This window comes from Ciconia boyciana, chromosome 1 (assembly GCF_034638445.1).
Source record: "Ciconia boyciana chromosome 1, ASM3463844v1, whole genome shotgun sequence".
In the NCBI taxonomy this organism is placed as follows: Eukaryota; Metazoa; Chordata; class Aves; order Ciconiiformes; family Ciconiidae; genus Ciconia; species Ciconia boyciana.
This window is the reverse complement of record NC_132934.1, coordinates 10,720,214-10,739,491: the sequence shown is the minus strand read 5'-3', so window position 1 is coordinate 10,739,491 and position 19,278 is coordinate 10,720,214. Positions and strand designations below refer to the sequence as shown.

The 19,278-nt window shown below is 35.9% G+C and overlaps 1 protein-coding gene across 1 annotated transcript in view; it reads right to left on the bottom strand.

Moving 5' to 3' along the window:
• Window positions 1-19,278, bottom strand: part of SEMA3E (semaphorin 3E) — a 154,683-nt gene that overhangs the window by 39,944 nt on the left and 95,461 nt on the right. The window contains exon 5 of the mRNA XM_072866597.1: window positions 6,235-6,328. Within this exon, the coding sequence (XP_072722698.1) occupies window positions 6,235-6,328 (94 nt within the window). The remainder of the gene's footprint in view (window positions 1-6,234; window positions 6,329-19,278) is intronic.

Genomic DNA, 19,278 nt, shown 5'->3' with positions numbered 1-19,278 from the left:
ATATTCACCAGAGCAGGGACAGGAGCTGAGATCTCACCCATCCTGTACAACTGGTGATGAATATTTCCTGAAAAATTTATGGGAACGGAAATTGGGTCCCATTTTCAAAGGATTTAGGTGGCATTCACAAATTAGCAAGCACAGGAGAATATTACAAATAATACGCTGATTGCCAATAACTGTTGAAAATCTATATGTAGTTTGGTACAACTGGATCACACGTATGTTCAAAAATCCAGCCTATCTCTCTATCTGACCCATCTAAAATTGTGGTATCGGATATATTTTACTTTAGTGAAATACCAGTAATAATTCTACCTTTTAGTTATGCATGGGTACAATTCCCCTTAACTGACCAAGCATTAAGAATAATATATTTCATATCCTTGTGGACTTAGATTAGAAATTTTTTAAACCCAATTTAAGAAGCAGACTGTTACTGTCACTAGGTGGCATCCTTATGTTAGAAAATAAAGCAGCAGGAATTAAACTGCACAAGAAGAGGGAAATAAATTATTTCCAGTTCGTTGCTAATCTGAGCAGACGTTTCAGTGATGCGGCTTCCTACCCCCTAATCAAAAGAAACATAACTGATCCATTCAAATAACATTTGCTGGCATTTATAAAGGATTAGAGCAAAAGCAAGAATTTTGCTTGTTGATCTCCCTCAAAGTGTGAATTTTGTTTCTCTTAAAAGATATATATTACTTAAATGCTACCATAAGTTTGAGTAATGATTCTGAAAAGTTTATAGTTTGGCAGCTGGGCCTGGTTCAGAAACCTCTGCTGATTCGGAGCTGAGTGTAGTTTTGCCTTAGGCTTCACCATATAAAGAATGGATATTGCCTTGTAAAATACATTTAGTGTAAAATATTGGCAAGTGAAATGAAAAGTAAGTACAAATTATAGCATCAGTAGAAGTTAAGGTTACCCAAAACTAATAGAGGGCTTTATTTTTTAAACAACACAGAGCTGCTTAAACAACAGAATTTGCCAGGGTCTGAATAATGTTCCAAACAATCTTCACAACCCTAATTAATGAGTTACATTAGTCATAAATCCCCCTTTAAGAACTCCATTGGAAAAATGTCTCAGACTGCCTGGGTGTTTTTTTTAATTATGGTGATGTGTAATACAAAACATGATGCTTTTATCCTTTCAACACCGTAGTGAATCTTGGAAAATGCATCAGTGCAGGGTAAATGATTCGTCACATATTGCTAGTGATCAGGATTGACATTTATAAGTCCAGATGTTCAGAAGTTTGGATATGAAGCCTATTCCTTCTGTTTGACATAGGTATAAAATGTTAGTATATGTAACTAACCTGCTGGTATGGCATTCTGCCATATACTGAGGAAATTACCACTGATTTTATCTGTGAGATCCTGGGGGAGAAAATGGAAGTTCCAGTCTTGGATGGATATTGTTCCATGAAAGATATTGCACAGATACAGAAATTAAATCTGATTTTCATCCTGAAGTGTTACTAAACTAAAGACAAGTCCCAAGTGTGAGCAGACAGGTCACCTTGCCTAAGGAAACCAACGAGACCATATTGACGAGCGTGACTAGCAAAGATCTCAGCACAAGAACATTCAACATAATTTTGAGGTCTTTTGCACTTTTGACATTAAAAGGATCTTCTCTTTTCCTCTTCAATAGTCTTTTGCACATCCTTTAAATCCATGTTACAAATTTTGAACATTGCTAGGTTTTACAGGTGCTGACTAATTCTAGATTTAGAGACAACCTGAGGTTGAGGTTTGAAAACTCCTGACAAGATTTCTACTCTTTTCCCCTCCATTGAAAAGCTACCACTACATATCAACTCACTCCTGTCTTGGCTTCAGGGTTTTATACTGCTGCACATCACACTGATAAACCAGTATTTTCCAGTGAAAATCAACTGAGCAATTTCACAGACCTTCACCAATCCTCCCCTCTTCCAGTCTAACTCAGCTTCACAAGTATTTGACAAATTAATTGCTAAAATTTAAGTTTTAACACAGCCTGGTTAATCCTGCTAAAACAAGAATAGAAACTTTCTTCTTTCCTTATTTAAACAAACACACAAAAAATCCCATGGACCTCAAAAACCAGTTTTAGCTCAAGTGATACATGCATACTTTTTAGCTAGCATTCTTTTCAAGCAAATACATCAAAGTTCAATTGGGACCACTTAAAAGATACCTTTATTTTTTGCCCTTTTCTCAGAGCAAAATATTAACAAACCCAAATACAAACATCTTCTAAAACCAAGAATTCCTAGATGACAGCCCTTAAAGTAAAACAAATAGAAGCATGTGATTTCATTTTAAAAACTTAATATATATACAAGGGATTTCTATAAATAGGCTGCTTCCACCTTAGAAGTGGGTTTCCTTCGTTTGTTATTGGCGTGTTTTGTGTACCTGCTTCAAATTGGAAGGTACAGCAAACTATTATTCACCAGTATCCTTTTTGTGTGAAATCCCCATTACATCACTTTCTACAAAGTGGAGTAGCTCTGTTATGAATAAAGGAGTAGAACATAATGAGTAGAACATAAGCAGCACCTTTCATGCATTTCTTTGACTGTTGGCCAGTTATCACTCACATGACAACTAAAATCAGAATACCAATTCACATTTTTAGCAAGTGATACTTTTCACAGTAGGAAAAAAAACAAATTCAAAAGAAATTAGCTAGTGGTAGCTAGTCCTTAGTGGTAAACTTCCTCTGTATATTCGTATTTTCTGTCTGTCATTCAAGTATTCTGTCTTCTGTTTTGAGAGAAAATGTATTTATTTTAGTTCATTGCCTAGAGTAAAAGAAGAGACACAAATACATGGAACTGTTTTAAAACTGTAAAAACAGAAAATATTATTGGAATGGATTCCCTGGATAGAAAACATATTCAAATGTAGTTTAGGTTTTTCACCACTTGCTCGTGATGTATTGCAGGTAACAAAACATAGATATAAACTAATTTCTCAGCTTTCAAGAGCAAGTGTGGTCTAAGCTAATTACTGTGCATGATCTGATATCAAAAATAGTTTTGGCTATTGAAAGCAGATGGGAGAGTTCATTAGAAATAGAAGTCTGAAAGTTTTATATACTGTTTATCTAAACATACGCATTTTATTCATCCTGTCTGCCATCCAACTTCTATTCTGTTTCCTAATGCTGGCAATAAATTGCTAAAAGTTAATTGTTCATAAATTGAGGAATTCATCACAAGCTACTTTACCACTGGGACAGATAACCTGTAATAAAACTTACGACAGCATGGATATTTAGTTTTAAAGCCAAGTCACGAACTATTGTTTTTTGAAGTGGGTGTTTTAATTGATGTGTTGAAACACATGAAGAGATACAGAACAAGACATTCTCTTTCTTCCTAAATTAATCTAGCTAAATCTGGTTCCTATTAGTGATGGTACAAATGATCTTTCAAGATCAAGATTTTAAAAGCTTTTAAACTTTTATCAGAGGTATGTAAAGTTTCCTTGTTAGTCTAATCCTCACTGTTAGTCAATAGCCACGCTGGTGTAGGCTACTCTCTTAATGTGAGTTACAGAGGTGGAAGCAGGTTTTGAATTGTTTAGTTAGGAAGAAGAGGATGCTAGGATGTGAAAGCCTTTGCTAACAGGTTTGCATAAAACCTTTGCAAGGACTTGCACATTGGCTGGATCTACATGGGAGAGTGGAGGCAACTGTCTCCATGGGAGACTGGTGCAGCCTCCAAGAGCATGCTGACTCCATACCAGGAGCGGATTTAATTTTTTAAGAAAATTGGAGTGCATGAAGAAGAAGGAAACCTCCAAGCATTGGAGGAAAGACTGGAGGACCAGTTCTGGAGGGTGCATGGTGTAGTTGTCATCTCCTGTTATGGGGTCATGGCCACCGTGAGCTGGAATCAGGGCTCGGCTGAATGAAGGAGCATCCCTTCCTTTACAGTGCACTTAGCATTAGAGGTCTCAGTCTCATTTTCACATGTCCATTAAAAGATTCTTTAATATTCACCATGTTTGCATCTATGTCTTCTACCCTTTTCAAATGGATACCTACAGAGATAAAGGATATACATTCTGGAGTCTAAGGAGCAGCATTAACTCTGTTTATTCTGTAAGCTGCGTGTCTCTGGTTAGTAGAAGTTAGTAGAATATAGTAGAATACATGGAAATACAGACTTCTTTAGGACATTTTCCCTAAGTGTTGGAAGTGTTTAATTTCAATAGTATAAAAAGTATAAAAGCATAAATAAAATAATAAACTCTTTGAAGAATTTTGTTGTGCTTTTAAAATATCATTCTATGATCACTTGAAATTATAGAATTCCCAATGGATGCCTAGAAAAACAGCCTCTAAATATCTTTCTCAGGTCATATTAGTTTTGATGAAGGGGTGAAAGTTTGTCTATTTTTTGGTGTTGCATCAGTGATCTGCTAAAAATGTTTTATTTTCTCCTGTTAATTTTGCCACATTACAGAATTGTGAGCTTTGTGAGATTGATTTTATAAGTCTTTGTCAGTGGATGTCCAAGACTCTGATCAACATTTATCAGAGAATGGCTTATTTAATGGATTTCTCTTTCAGATAAAACTGTGAGGACCTCCCGTAATCCAGGCAAACTAATAAATAGGCCAGGAACACAAGGCCTAACCATTAGTCTTGAAGTGCTCAGTGGGACAATCTGGCTTCCATTTAAGCAAATAAAATTCACATTGATCTCACAGTAGGAACATGATCAGGTTAATTTATTTACTTAGTTCTGTCTCAGGAAAGGTTGAGAAGGACTTCAAGATTAGACCATGAGGTTTCAGGCCTACAGCAAATTCCATGGGATGAGTCTTTGTTCCCAGGCTGAGCTAAGACTGGAATCTGTTAAAAACTGTAGAAACAATTTAGAAATAAGGGTGGAAGAAAAGCGTAACAATCTGTGCTTCATGGATTTTGGAAGGTCAGTCAAAATACAGCATTTTTTTCTGATTCTTTCATGACTTCTTAACCCACTAACTCTCAAGAATTTGAGCTGTATTTTTTTTTTAATGGGAATGAACAATATTTTGATGAATTGCTGCAATTTGAAGGTTTGGCATTACTGGTGAAGATTCTTCTTGTAAGTAATTTGTTAATGTAAAAGAACAAATAAACTTAGCATGTAAAAATACATCTGTCACTCATGACCAATACTCCCTCACCACCATGGGTGAGCTGTATCATTGTAGTTAATAATCAGAGACTTCGGCTGTCTGATTTTAAGATATGAAGTCAAATGTAAATATCAAAAGGCTGTAATATCCTCTAACTTTTTTATCCCTGAAAAGTAGAAAATTTGGTCTTTAGCCTCTTTTTTCTAGCTGTTTCTTTAATGACTATTCCTTTTGAATGCTCAGTTTTCATCTTATTTATGTTTTCTAAAAAGATAAATCACTGTGTTACTCCCTAAGTGCACCTAGCTTTCACCCTTTACCTGCTGTTCCAGTCTATTTTTAGTCAATGTACTAAATTTTGCCAATATTGCCAAGACTGGGTTTGCTTGATCTCACAAAGTGTTTTCAGGAAAACATTATAGAGGAAAAGACATGTGGTTTGCTATGCTACAACTTCAAAGGTCCCAGCCCTACAGTGATATACTTACCAGTAAGGCACACAGGAGCACCAACTCAGCACAGCTTTCTGGCACTGCAGGACTTAGACTTAGAATTATATTTTTATAACTGTCGAGTATAAGATCAACTTTCCTAACAGAGAATCACCAGTTTTGGATAGTTTTGTTAGAAGGCAGCATTGAAAAAAATCTATTTTGATCTCAAAAGTTGTAATTTATATAAACAATAAATGCTCGATATAAAAACAGTTACATTCACATTTTTACAAGATGCTTGTTACTCAGACTACGTCTCAGTAGATGAAAAATAGTAAATTTTGTGTATTTGTCTCAGTGGTGTAAAAGACTAAGCTAGACATTTTACTTTGCTTTGAAGGAAAGCAGGAAATTATTGTTTCCAAAATTATACAACAATCAATTACCTCTTCAGGATGGCACGTGTCATATAACATCTACTTACTTCAGTGAGACACCCTTGCTGCCTGGGATGTAATATTAATGTGGGCAGCACCATGAGGATTAAGTTTGACATGTGGAAGGTTGCAATGGAAGACTGACAACACTTTGGTGTGCGGAAGAAAGAGACTCAGAATGACAGATTGACAGGACCATGAAGCTTGTGACATAAAGATCATTACCAATTAAGATGGAGGTGAAGGAAGAACTGGGGTCAAAAGGGCACCTGCCTCGTCCTCTCTCAAATTTGTGCGATTCCAGTTGAAACAGATGATCCTTTAAAAAAAAAAAATCACAGAAAGCAGCATAAACCCTACAGGCAAAGAAAAAAGTCCTTAGAGATGAGCTTTAAATTTGTTATACCTTTGTAATGGATTGACTTCATTAGGGAAAAAAACACAATTACGGTTGCTTACTGATGTACTAGTAAAAATTCTCTAGGTTTCTACAAATCATCTTTGTGTGTGCACTGCCCAAAACGAATCAGTAAAATATGCACTAAAATTGTACTTGTTTCATTTCTGTGGGAGTAGGGAGTGAAGATTCCTTTATCTTTTCTCCAAATTATCTAAACATTAAATAGATATCTAGCCATGGAATGCATTTTCTCTCTTTAAACATTTTTTTCCAGTAGTTGTTAAATATATCATGCTGTGTTATCTTCTCTTGGTAGCTTTGAGATGTTTATATCTCATCTTCATAAAAATATGTTTAGGAATGAATCCCCAATTATGGTTTTCAGAGCAGATGTGATTTCTGCAGTGGATTTAACAGAATATCAGTATGAAAAGAATATTGGCAACTTAGTTTAATTTGTCTGTATAAGGCTTTAAAAGGCTGAGAAAGAGCTTACAATTTAAATTTTCATTTGCAATGCTGCATTTGTCCCAGCTTTCTCAAAAGAGCCCATTAATGTCTGATTAAAATATCAAGTGAGAGCACAATATTTTTTTAATTTGTATATCAACAAAAAAGCATACCACAAAACACCGGGATGGAGGACAATAGAAGGGCAAATAGAGAGAAAGCTATGAAAGCTTCATAAAAAATACACCACCCAGCCATTAAGTGTATGACTAGTAAACATTTTGATAGTCTAGCAGTTCCAGTTCTGTGTAACAGTTTTACTCAAACGTCTACTGATATGCAGATTATATCAACATATTGGATAAATGCAACCTACCTGTTCAGTAAACTAATCTCAGGTTCACATTGCTAATATACTAAGGCAAATGTTTTGTGAGACATAAAATTACATGTGACAGGATCCTAATTCCCCAGAATTTTGAGGAGAATCTGCCTGGATCTCTCCCTTAGAGCAAACATTCTCAAAGAGGTCTAAGAGGCTTTTTAACCATAAAAATCAGGTTTTATTAGACCTGACTTTTCAGGTATTTATTAGAATAACCAGTATTCACACAGAAAAAAGCTTGATATATCTAGACTGGACAAAATACTGTCCTGGTAGTCCTTATTTAAGTATATGTAGTCCTTTTAGTCCTTATGTCTTTATAGCAGGTTCTTCTTCTGCTGTTGGTTACATTCATGTAATTTTGGGGAGTTGTAGCATATGCAGCTTGGTCCCTAGAAAGTTTTGCTTCTGAGAGGTACAGAAACCTGATTATGTGTTCCCTCTCTGCAATGCTGTATTCCCCACTCTCCTTCAGATCACTCACCTATGTCCACCCATCCCACCCTACAACCTACAAATCTCTCTCTTCCCAAGCAAGTGTAATTGCCCCAAAGCGAAACTAATGTTCTCTTCAGGTAGCTCCACTCATGACAGTTATGGTCTCCTGAAAAAAACATAAAAAGACAAGGAGCAAAGAAGTAGAAGAGATACTGACCATTGCATGAGATGGAAAACTGGTAAGATAATAATAATAATAAAAAAAATTTTAAAAGGACAGAAAGAAAAAAGATATAAGGAAAGTTGGAAAGTTGTAGAGCTGTTAGTTCCCACTCATTGATGAATAATTGAATATTTGTATGTGTTTAATTTAAAACAGTTAATCTTGAATTTCTCACAAGCCCCTGCCCTTCAAAGCATTATTCACTCCTTAATCCCCAGATCAGGCAAGCTGATGTACCTATCTTACATTCCCATCTGTCTAAATAATATATGCCATTTTTCTGCAACTTCTGATCAAAAATTGGGATGTAACCCAGAATGCAGTTCTGGAAAAATAAGATATCTGTTTCATGTCTACTTGAAGTGAACAAACCACCCCAATATAAAAATAGCAAGCAAAAACCACACAAAATTTAAGTAAGTGTCCTAAAACCCACAAGGTAACAAGGCATTCAGAATCTCACCTGTCCAGAAGCTCCTGTGTTAACCTAACCCTGGCACATTAGTGCCTGATGTTAAAGCTGATGCAGCAGAAAATAATCATCCTGGGTAGAGATGGGTAGTGCAGGAATATTATTTTCTGCTGTATCAGCTTCAGTTGCACATCATTAGTAACTATTCCCCCTCTGCTGTTGGGTAAATGTCAAACAATGAAGAAATATTTCCCTGTGTGTGGAAATCTCAGCCCCATTCCATACTTTTCAAACATCACATACCAGGTATTTTTCAAAACTAAATACTATAACATTTTAGGTCATCAGTAGAAAAAAGAGTAAGGAGAACTCAGGAAGAGAAAGAAAAACCTTGTGAAACTGTACAAAAGGACTGGAAGTCATCTTTGTCATAAAATATGATGTAAAAATGTAAAAATATGATGTAAAATCTAATATTTCTAAACAATCTGACTGTCTGATGTTATTTATTCTCTAATCAGGTATTAAAAATAAAGTTACTCATGAAAAAGTTTCTCTTCTGGGATCTCAACTAAACTATTTGTCAATACATCAGTTAAAGAAAAAAAAAGATTTTTAGAGAGAAAGTTGTAGGAGTAAGTGGAGAGATAAACTGAGAGTTAAAATTTAATAGATTTTTCTAGTCTTAATGCTTTCTGTTCACTTTTCCCCACAGAAAAATAAAAAGGGACTTTTCTATTAAAGAAAAAAGTAACAAATTTAAAACTTATTACAAAAAAAAAATAGGTAAAATGATCAGGTGTGGAAACAAAATTATTTTGAAAAAATACTTGAAGAAGTATTATCCATACTTTGTGGTTTGTAGTGTATGGCTCATATTTCATCCTACATAGGGAACAGAAAGTGAAATTTTTGTGTTGTAGAACAAGACGTGATCCCACCAGGGATCACCATGATCCACCATCATAAACCACACTTCATATTCAGGTCTTCTCCTGCTAAATGCCACTAATGCTCAGACCAGGGAGACTAGGCCGGTATGGGAGTCTTCCAGATGATGTGGAAGGATTTTGTGTCACTGTACACCAAATTATAGTATCACAATGAAAAAGCTACCAATGTAGCTAACCATTCCCCTGAGAATCCGAATGAAATCAACGGTAAAGATAAACCCATCTCTTTTAACATTCATGACATGAATGTGTTTAAAACAGCTAACTATGTGACCATGGCATGAAAATGTTAGGCAGTATGCATAGTATCCTTTCATTATCTACATTTTAACAGCTGGAATTTCTGAATAAAAATTTTAGTTTAAATATATAATCTAATGCTAACACTGAAGGCAGACAAAAATTTGGATTTCAGCGCAACTTGGAGAAGTTTCTAAGTGGATCTCTCCAGTTTTGATATAAAGCAGGATGTGTATCTCATAAATGCTTGCAGATGCATGTAAGTGTCTGAAAAGTCACTGAAAATGTAAGCAATGACTCCTTCAAGAGAGATTTTCCACCTTTGCCTTTTAGGACAGCATACCAAATATTCCATGGTTGCAGTAAGTTATTCCCATCACTGGGACAAGTAACTGAAGATCAGGTGTTAGATGTGTCAGCTTCCATGGGATGCCAGTTTAAATGAAATAAGCGTTACACATTAATAATCAGCTTTGAAGGCTAATACCATAATTCTAACCCTCCTTGCTGTTTGTGACATTGGAATCCCTTGAGAAATGTCAGAAGAAAACTGACAGTTTCCTCACAGATTATCCAACACAGCAATTCAACATTGCAATTTGTTTTACGGGCACTTTTCAGTAGTTAGGGTAAAAATTATGCAAAAACACATACGGAGGGCTGGGAGTGGAATTACAAATTTCTACATGTAGTTTGGGAAAAGAAATGGGGCTCTAGGTTTGATTTATGATACCTACAACTCAGGAAATGTAATACAGTTTCAACTATTATTGAAATAATAATGTTGTTTAAAAAGAAATAGAAGATATTTCCAAGGGCATCAAGCATTTTGCCATTAACTTGATATGAATTGATAATTTTAGACAATGAAGAATAATGTAGGCTATAAATAATAATGAAAGAAAAGGTCAATCAGAGACATTAAAATTTAAAGACTGCATTTAACTTTTGTTGCAGAAAATTGCTTTCTCTAATGCCAAGTGCTGCTTTGCTCTGATTCAAGAAAGCATTTATGCATGTGATTAATTTAAAACATATGCTTACTTCCACTCCTATTCAGCAAAGTACCTAAGCCTATTCTCAATGTTAATACAATGGCTGTATCTTTTCACTAAATCAGGGACTTAAAATTATAGAGGCTTTGGTTGGGTTTTCCTGTGATATTATTTGTATGAGAAAAAACAATTTGATTTTCTGTAAGGGGATTTTTTTTCCACTTTCAATTTTTATTATTTTCCAGGTAACAAAAAAGTAAAACATATCATACTGGCAGTTTTTAAAAGGAAATTTAAACCACTTCAGAACCTTTAATTACATTCTTAACTGTGCATGCATATGCTCCAACAGTATAGCCAAGGTCTGCTCTCCAGGAGACCTGTGTCTTTTTGTGGTTGGTACTTTTTTGGTTGGGGGCTTTTTTTGTGGGTTTTTTTTTTGTGTTTTTTTTTTTAAGAATTCCATGTTACATATATTGCAGGATGGTAAATCATATGTAGAGTATTGTGGGGAGAGACTGTGCAGATTTTTGTGAATATAGTTTTTAACATTGGCTATACTACTCATTATTACTGTAGCTCACTGGAAAAAATTCATCCTTAGCAGTAATGATCTCATAGTTATTCAACCTTAGAGTAAGAATGACATTACATGCAAGAGCTGTTTGTTGCGTTTCATTTACTAGGGGTCATATATTTTAGACTTTTTTAAAGAGAACTGTGAATAAGAAAGTTCACGTGCAAAGTACCTCAAATGGGAAAGCGTAAAATAGCCATGCATTGCTTGTGCGAAACTAGGAGAAAAGTTCTTTTAAAAACCTTAATAAAGCCATGTGGTTCTAATGCCGTATGATGCACTCTTTTTTCTGTTCAAGTAATTCCTAAAGCATCAAAAAAGGGAGTGTAAACATCAAAGATTCACCTTATTTGATCATAGTGCCCTGTTTGGGGAAGAAGACTGTTGGGAAGGGATGAGGATATATTAGGACACACTGACTCCACAGGGAAAGGACTTCCTAATGCACCGTCTGTCTGACAGAGTGACCTGGTAAAGTGGGTTTTCAACAAGGGTCATCAGAGTTGGAGACTGAAGCCCAGAGCAAGAGGGAGAGCTGCAAATAGAGAGGATGTGGGAGGGAGAGGGTTGCCAAGGGGATGTTCACATCCCTACTCTGAAGACAGCATGTTCAGAAGCTTTCCTCGAACCTCTGTACAAAAGCTGTGAGGTTAATTTTCACTTGCAGGGTTACATCCTCTCACAGAGCACTTCCATTGAAGTCCATTGCAATTTTGCCCTTGTTCTTTATGAGAATGACACTGACACCCTTATCCCAAAATAGGGAATATTGTTCTTGGATTCACTGGTTCCATGTACTCCTTTTTTTTTTTTCTAATACTGTCTTAAAACCAAAGTAACAAAACAATAAAGTAACACATGGTAAAAACTGTGGTTTAAAAAATTCACCAAGGTAGATACACAGTGGGACACCGTTGCAGCTTTATCAACAGTCTTTAGTGCCATGGAAATGAATGTAACTTATGAAATCTCCAAGACAATAACAGACTTTATTCTGTAGAAAATAAAATTCAAAAATATGTAACATAGCAGGTGTGCTATTTCTAAACAAAGAAAACCTTTGTTGCCCATATGTACTTTCCCATTTATTCACATAATTTTTAAGTCTGGTTTAATCTTAACACTGCACCTTTAAAGTGCATGGATGGCATTTTGCACATCCATATGTATCCATGTGCACTCACCAGCCTCACATGAGGAACCAAAGAACTTATTCCAAAATGAATCATATATAAGATTTGTAGAGCATTTCACTGGTGTAACTGGATTTTTTTTCTCATGTGAGAAATTGAATACTGAGTGAATCCAGATAAATTTTGTGACCACAATAGAAAGTGCAATGCACAGAATAAACCTCATCTTGATTTCCATTCTCTTTTGCACTATAATGTTTTTAGTATAAATTCACATGACACTTTTTTGCAAATATTCTTTTGTTCAGTATATTCTCAAAACATTTTTTTCACTTCTTTTCTTTTTTCTTGTATACTCACTTATCCTTACTTTTTTATTTTGACATAGAAAGACACACTGAATACATTATGCAGAGGCTTCTTTTAGGAAGGATGAACCTTGACTTCCCCATTAAAAAAAAAATCTGAAAAATTACAGAACATGTCTGTAAATCAGCAGAAAATATAATTCAAATATAAGTCTCTAAAATGAACTCTCAACTCCATGACCTGTCTTAATCTGTACACTTGCCTCATCAGGAAGACATGTGGTAAAAGAGATATACAGTAGAATACTTTATCTTTGCATAACAACAGAAAATAACATACTGGGTCAGGCCTGAAAAGACATCTCACATCAGATAGCTTTTTGTATTTAAGCAGACTAAATTTTGGTGCTAAGAAAAATGTGTATTAGCAGTATCTGATAACTATAGCCCCAAATATTAGGTAGGTGCCTAATTGATATAAATCCAACTAACTCATTCAAGAAATTAAAAATCTAAAACCAATAGAAAATGAATCAATACCATGGAGTTTATATAAAGGAACCTGTGCTCCAAATACTTTAATAAGCTCCTGTTGCAACCTACTAGCCTATTTAAGTCAGCATAGCAGAGGCGTGCAGCTATGTGGGTGAGTAAAACTGTGATGTTCCAACAGTGAAAGAACCTTTCATTTCATGATGTAATATCTTCTTAAAAATATCCAAATACTAATTTTCAAAAGGATCTAAGCACTAGGAAAAAATTGCTCTGCTTGTTGTCAGAGGATTAGTAACTTTGAAAATTACACCTTCCATGTTCACTCAGCTTTATTTTCCGAGCCAAATGGGGATACAATATTAGGAATAGAGTCCTTAGAGAACTGGCTGAAATAGTCAGTTCTTTGCTATTTGACATAATTAAGACTATTTGGGAGGCAGTATTTCTTCTGAGGATCTGTTTTCAATCCTCTTTGCTATCCAGTGACATACTGAAAAGATCAATTGTCCTATGGGATGAGACTGCATAAAATATTACGGACATTAAATCCTCCCTAAAAATTCAGATGTATTTTTCAAGTCTATGCATTTTATTCCACAGTTAAATGATTAAGACATGTTGGGCTCCAATGTGAAAACATGTTTAAAATCTGGAGCTATGTCAGACTGCTGTCTGGGCTTGCTAAAAGATTAGCAATTTGTGACTTGTGTCAAAATATCTGGCCTAAAGTGACAAAAATAATATCTTTCCCTGATTTAATGCATGTGAAATACTCTGGCAATAGAAAAAAAAAAACCCAAGCCTGCATATAGAAATCACAGGAATTTATCCTTAGCAGGTCAGAGTGTTTAAGCAGAAGTGATTGACTTGGTCAGAATTTTAGGAGACACACCTTTGTATGAACTTAGCTGGACACATAAACTCATTAGGGTCCTATGGCATAGAATAGGAGCTTTAGCAAAGTAAGTTATGATTATATTGCACTAATGTGACAGTTAGTATATATGAAAGTTCCAGGCACCGCATAAGGGGTCTCTAGAATTAAAAGGTTTGAATAGGTGTATATGGACATACAGTCTTATGACCAGGTGAAAGAGGAGCTAAAGATAGTACAAAATTGTTATACAAAACTGAAGGGATTTCTGTGGGGAAGTGCACAGTCTTTACACAGAGCCTCGCTAGTCAAGACTTTTCTTTTTCCTTGATTTTGACAGTAAAACTTGTGTTGAGATTGTGAGGGTCACATCAGAGCAAATACCAAATAAAAGTCCTCTCATCTAATGATTGCTATCATAACAACTGGGGACAAAGGTCATGAAATAAAAATAAAAAAAGGAAGGATACAGGTCTATGGTTTGAGCCTACAGTCTAGGTTTTGGTGATGGATGGAGCAACAGATGCATTGGGCATGGAGAGGACAACAGGTACGTTCCACAGAAAATGGATTTCAGAAGGAAAACAGATACCCTGAGGAAATTCTGTCTATCTCCGTATTGTGGAGCCTTAGATAGCCAACAGTCCTTTTGCAGAGCTTCAACAGGGCGTGCCAAAGTGGGCCATTCTGGAAGGAAGGGCAGAGGAGTGGATCCACTGCCTCTTGATGACACATATGAACTGCAAGTAATATTTCTTTTTAGTTCACATTTTAATCTGGAATAATTTTCTTGGATAGATCTCAGTCAAATAAGAATAATTATCAGTCATAAATTATAGAAGAATTATGGAATATTAAGGGTGCATTTTATAAACCTGCAAAAATATTAACTAAACCCTGTCATTGTTCAGTTTTTGCTGGTTTTAATTATGATGACTAACATCTGATTGAGCAGTACCTCCACACCTCAAACAATGCCATAGACTTCACCAGGTGCCCTCACTTAGAAAAATACTTTCTCTTATAAATAAAGGTGGCAGAATCTAAAAATCATTATGATAAGAGCTGGAATATTTAACCTACCCCCATCAAATTACCACACAGGTGGAGTATTTCTTTCTCTTCAGGATAATAGTATTATCTCTCTGTATTGATTCATTCTCTCCTGACCATCTGTCTTTAATCTTGCAAAGGGCAGGTTTAATACGACAGAAAATTCATTTCATATGGCTGATCAATTCACATTCTCTACTAATCTGCCAAATTGAACTTAAACTTCATGTATGACCATATTTAGACAGTATTCAAAGGTAATGAATGTCATTCACCTCATTTTATGGATGGAGAGTACTGTCAAACAAACCTGTTGTCTGTTACAATGTGTAAGACTGACTGATAAGAACAACTGTGCTGATACAGAATACTTGGCTTTCTCCAGGGCATTTCACTTAGTACATAGCTATTTGATGAAACAATGTGCAATATCAAAGTATAGTTGTTATTAGGTAAGCATTGATGAATCCTCCTTTACTGAAGGTTTCCCTAAATTTTGTTCCTGATAGAAAGAAGATTTTTCAGTTTAGCAGTGATTTAAAAAATCATATGATTTCTTTCCTAGTAAAGTTTACTGAAAGAGTGTGGGGAGGGGGCATGAATAATGAAGAGAAAAGGTTAATGAGAGCTCTGGGTGCATTCAGGTTATGGAATGCTCTCAGTACTGTGTTAAAGGTCAGAAGTTAACAAAGTAGATTTTAATACAACCGTATCCAAAGTGGTCTATCTGGGAATAAGAAGCACAGTTTATATCTGAAGTACATCAAAATGCCCTAGAAGGTGGAGGTTCAGATCCTCGTCCGGTCTACTTTCATACATTAGACTGAGGTGCCTCATTTAGGATCTTTGACATACCAGGTGCCTTGTTATGGCTGACAGTGACAGGCATCTCTAGAAATCTCTTCATTGACTTTGTCATATGAGACTGCTAATTAGGTGCCTCAACTAAGTGTGTAAACTGGGATAACTTTGGGCTGCAGAGAAGAACTTTGGGTCAAGTGCAAAATGCTAAAAAGAGATTTCTTAATGTGATGCTGTGCCAAGAACTCAGCACTTAAGTCTATGAAAAGAGGAATCTCAAACAGAAGTAGGGTAGTGACCTTGTCTGTATACACACCATCGAATAGCAAGTCTGGTTCTAGTGTCTACACTTCCAGAACATGTGAAAATACTGCAGAGGGGTCACAGGAAGGACACAAATATGATTAAGGAATCCTTGTGACAGGAGGTTTAAGGAGCTATATTTATTCAGCTTATCAAAAAAAGTGAAGAGGTGGCTTGATCTTTGTGCATAGGTACTTACATGTGGAAAAGATGTGGAAAAGATAGTGGGAGACTTTTCAACTTTGCTAAGAAAGGCATATCAAGTTTAAATGACAGGAAGTTGAAGTTAGATAACTTTAACCTTGAGTAAGTGGCTATTTCCTAACATTGAAATAAATTAAATATTAGGACAGCTTACCAGAGAAATAGTGGAGTTACCATTATCTGGATTATTTGAAATGACAATACATATTTTCCTGAAAATGTTTTAATTCAACACCTGGGAGAAATTATCTATGCAGTGTGTGACTGACCACATAAAATGTTCTGATGGTCCCTCCTGGCCTTTGTTTCTATTTATGCAATACCCATTATCCCTTTCCTGGCAAAGCATGGGAAGAACAGAATTGCCCTTTCTTCATTATCCTTACTGAACTTCACATATACAGCTGTTCATTAAGGTAATTATTATAGCCAAAACTCATAAACTTTAATTTCTCACATAACCATATGCATTGGTTTGGAAGGAACTTTTTCACCCTGTTTCACAAGAGGATGTTTGTCTTTTTTTTGGAAGGTTCAGAGACTGGCCAGTTGTGGAGGTTGGGTTGTTATCTGAGCTTGTGCAGAAAATGTTTTTCATGTGTTGCTTGGCTAGTACTTTCCCATTTTCTTAGGACTACATAGATAAGCCATGGGTTCAGTAAGAAATACTTCCTCAGGTTAGGGTTGATGTGGGTCTTCAGCTTTTTCTTTTTCCATTTGCAGCATTCCCTTCTACTTAAAACCTTTGTTTTAAGCCGTGAGCGTAAGGGTAATGTTCACCTAATTAATTTCCTGCCTAATATGAGTTTAGGTACCGTTTTAATCTCTTTTGAAATGCATGCATATTTAACTTCCAAAACCAGAAATGCTTTAACATAACTGAAATTTGGGGCTTTTTGATGTTTTGGTGCAATTTGACAGCCTGTGATGCAGGCATTCAGACTGGATGAAGTAATGAACCCATCTGGTAAAAAATTCTATGACTGGTGTTGCTTACTTGGAGCACTTCATATATATGAACACTTGATATTGGTTTAAACATTACCCAGCTTAATGACTAGTTTCACATGAACTATAGATGCAGAGGACTGCAATAAATAAGCAATTTCATACTATTTAGGATTGCAGATTCAATTCCATAAACAGAGTGAGCTGAAAAACCTGCTAAGATTTAGTGGATGGCATTCTAGCTGGTGGCTTTTTATCCATGCAGAGGGACACTGTGTCTCTGAGCAAATATTTTCAGGGCAAGAATTTGTCACACATTCTAATGAAGGACAGACCAACACCCACTTCTGTTTGGTCAGTGAAACCAGATGTTTCTCCTTCTTAATCATCTGCAAACTGAGAACGGAGATGAGGTAATAAGAAAAAGCATGGAGAGGGAGTAACTGGGCAGATCATTGTTTGTTTTGATTATAAAAATACGTCAGAAACATTATCCTAAAATAATAGATATAAATATGTGTACAATTTTGTTACTTAGCAAAGCTGAAAGAATGATGACATTACCAAATGCTCGTCAAGAGCAGAAAAATTATGTCATGTAAAAATTAAACTGAGATATGACTGGAGCATTCTCTCTTAACTGCCATGTCAATTCACTTCAATTTGTTAAAGCAAGAGCTGAGGAGTTCATGTTGCCTACATTTGTTTGGGGTAGAGAGGCAAATGGAAAGATTATTGCACAGTTGAACCTTATCCTGTTTTTACTTTGAATCACAGAATATGTAGAAAAAGAAGTGCCCCTTCCCACATCCAATGAATTAGAAATAAGAAATTGGAACTTGACTGAACTGTCCTCCAAGCAAATACACCTGCTGATTCACTAAAGGCAATTCCTTTCTAACAGACCTTAAAGACTTAGACTTGAGAGCTGTACTTCCCTGATAAGCAGAATCTCATCTGGCTAATTGAAGAGGAAACAGCATAATAAGGAATACATCAGATTGGGAACACCTAGGAGAGACTCCCAGAAACTACCAGTGCATATTGTGGAAAGGGTGACTTAGTCCACCAGCTTTCTGAGGTGGAGAAATACAGCTGTAGGCAGTTTTAGCCATTGAAAATGGTACTCTGCCAGCTCAATGTACATATTAAAAATTTACAGCGTGTTCTGGAAGAAAAATTCTTCCCACAACTTTCATTCCCTCAACAGGATTTGTCATGCACAGATGCCTTCCTCTCCAGGAAATCAGGTCTATCTTGCCACCATATAGTTTGCAAAAACTTAGGATATTATTTCTGCACATTGTTTTCTTTTGGACTTTCCATTCATTTTGCAGGTCCTATGGAGGCAGAGCAATCTCTTTAGCCGTATTTGGAATTTTTTCCATCTGGAATTTTTAAAGGTGCTTTATGAGTTAGTTAACAAGGCAGTTTGGATCACTGGAAGGTCCCTGGAGCACCCCTAAAACCTGTCACTGCTGAATAGGTAACTCATTAAGATAAAATCATTGCCTGACTGCAGATAGCTCATCTGATTTGTCTAAAGTTCATCATAATTCACCTAGGATATTTTGATCTCTATAGAACAGTAGTGGAGTACTGTTTTACTAGAAGCTAGATGTGGAAAAACATAGACTGAGACAGAAAGCACTTCTTCCGGTACTCGTCTTCTACTACCAAAACTGAGACATTTATATAAATGCAAAAGGAAGAGACTGGATGCAGATGCTCCCTCCCCACCCCCCCACCCCTCCTTGTTGGCATCAAGGCAACAGGAGTGACAAATGTCGATTTGGTGAGAATGGAAGCAGAGTAAATTTTTTTCTCTGCACTTTTCTTCATCTTCTATATTTGGTTTGAAGACGCATCTCAGATTTTTTCTCACAGAGCACATGGGAAGGATGCATATTCAATTCATCATGGGAAATTTGGGGTGGAGGGTCTCTGACTCTTGCTTTCTTCAGAAAAAAAATGTTGATTTTAATGAAATGAACTCTCCTTCATTGCTGGATGATAAACAAATAGAAGCTGGAGAAACCCAGCCTTTTCTGACCTGTATAGATTTTTGACATTTGGA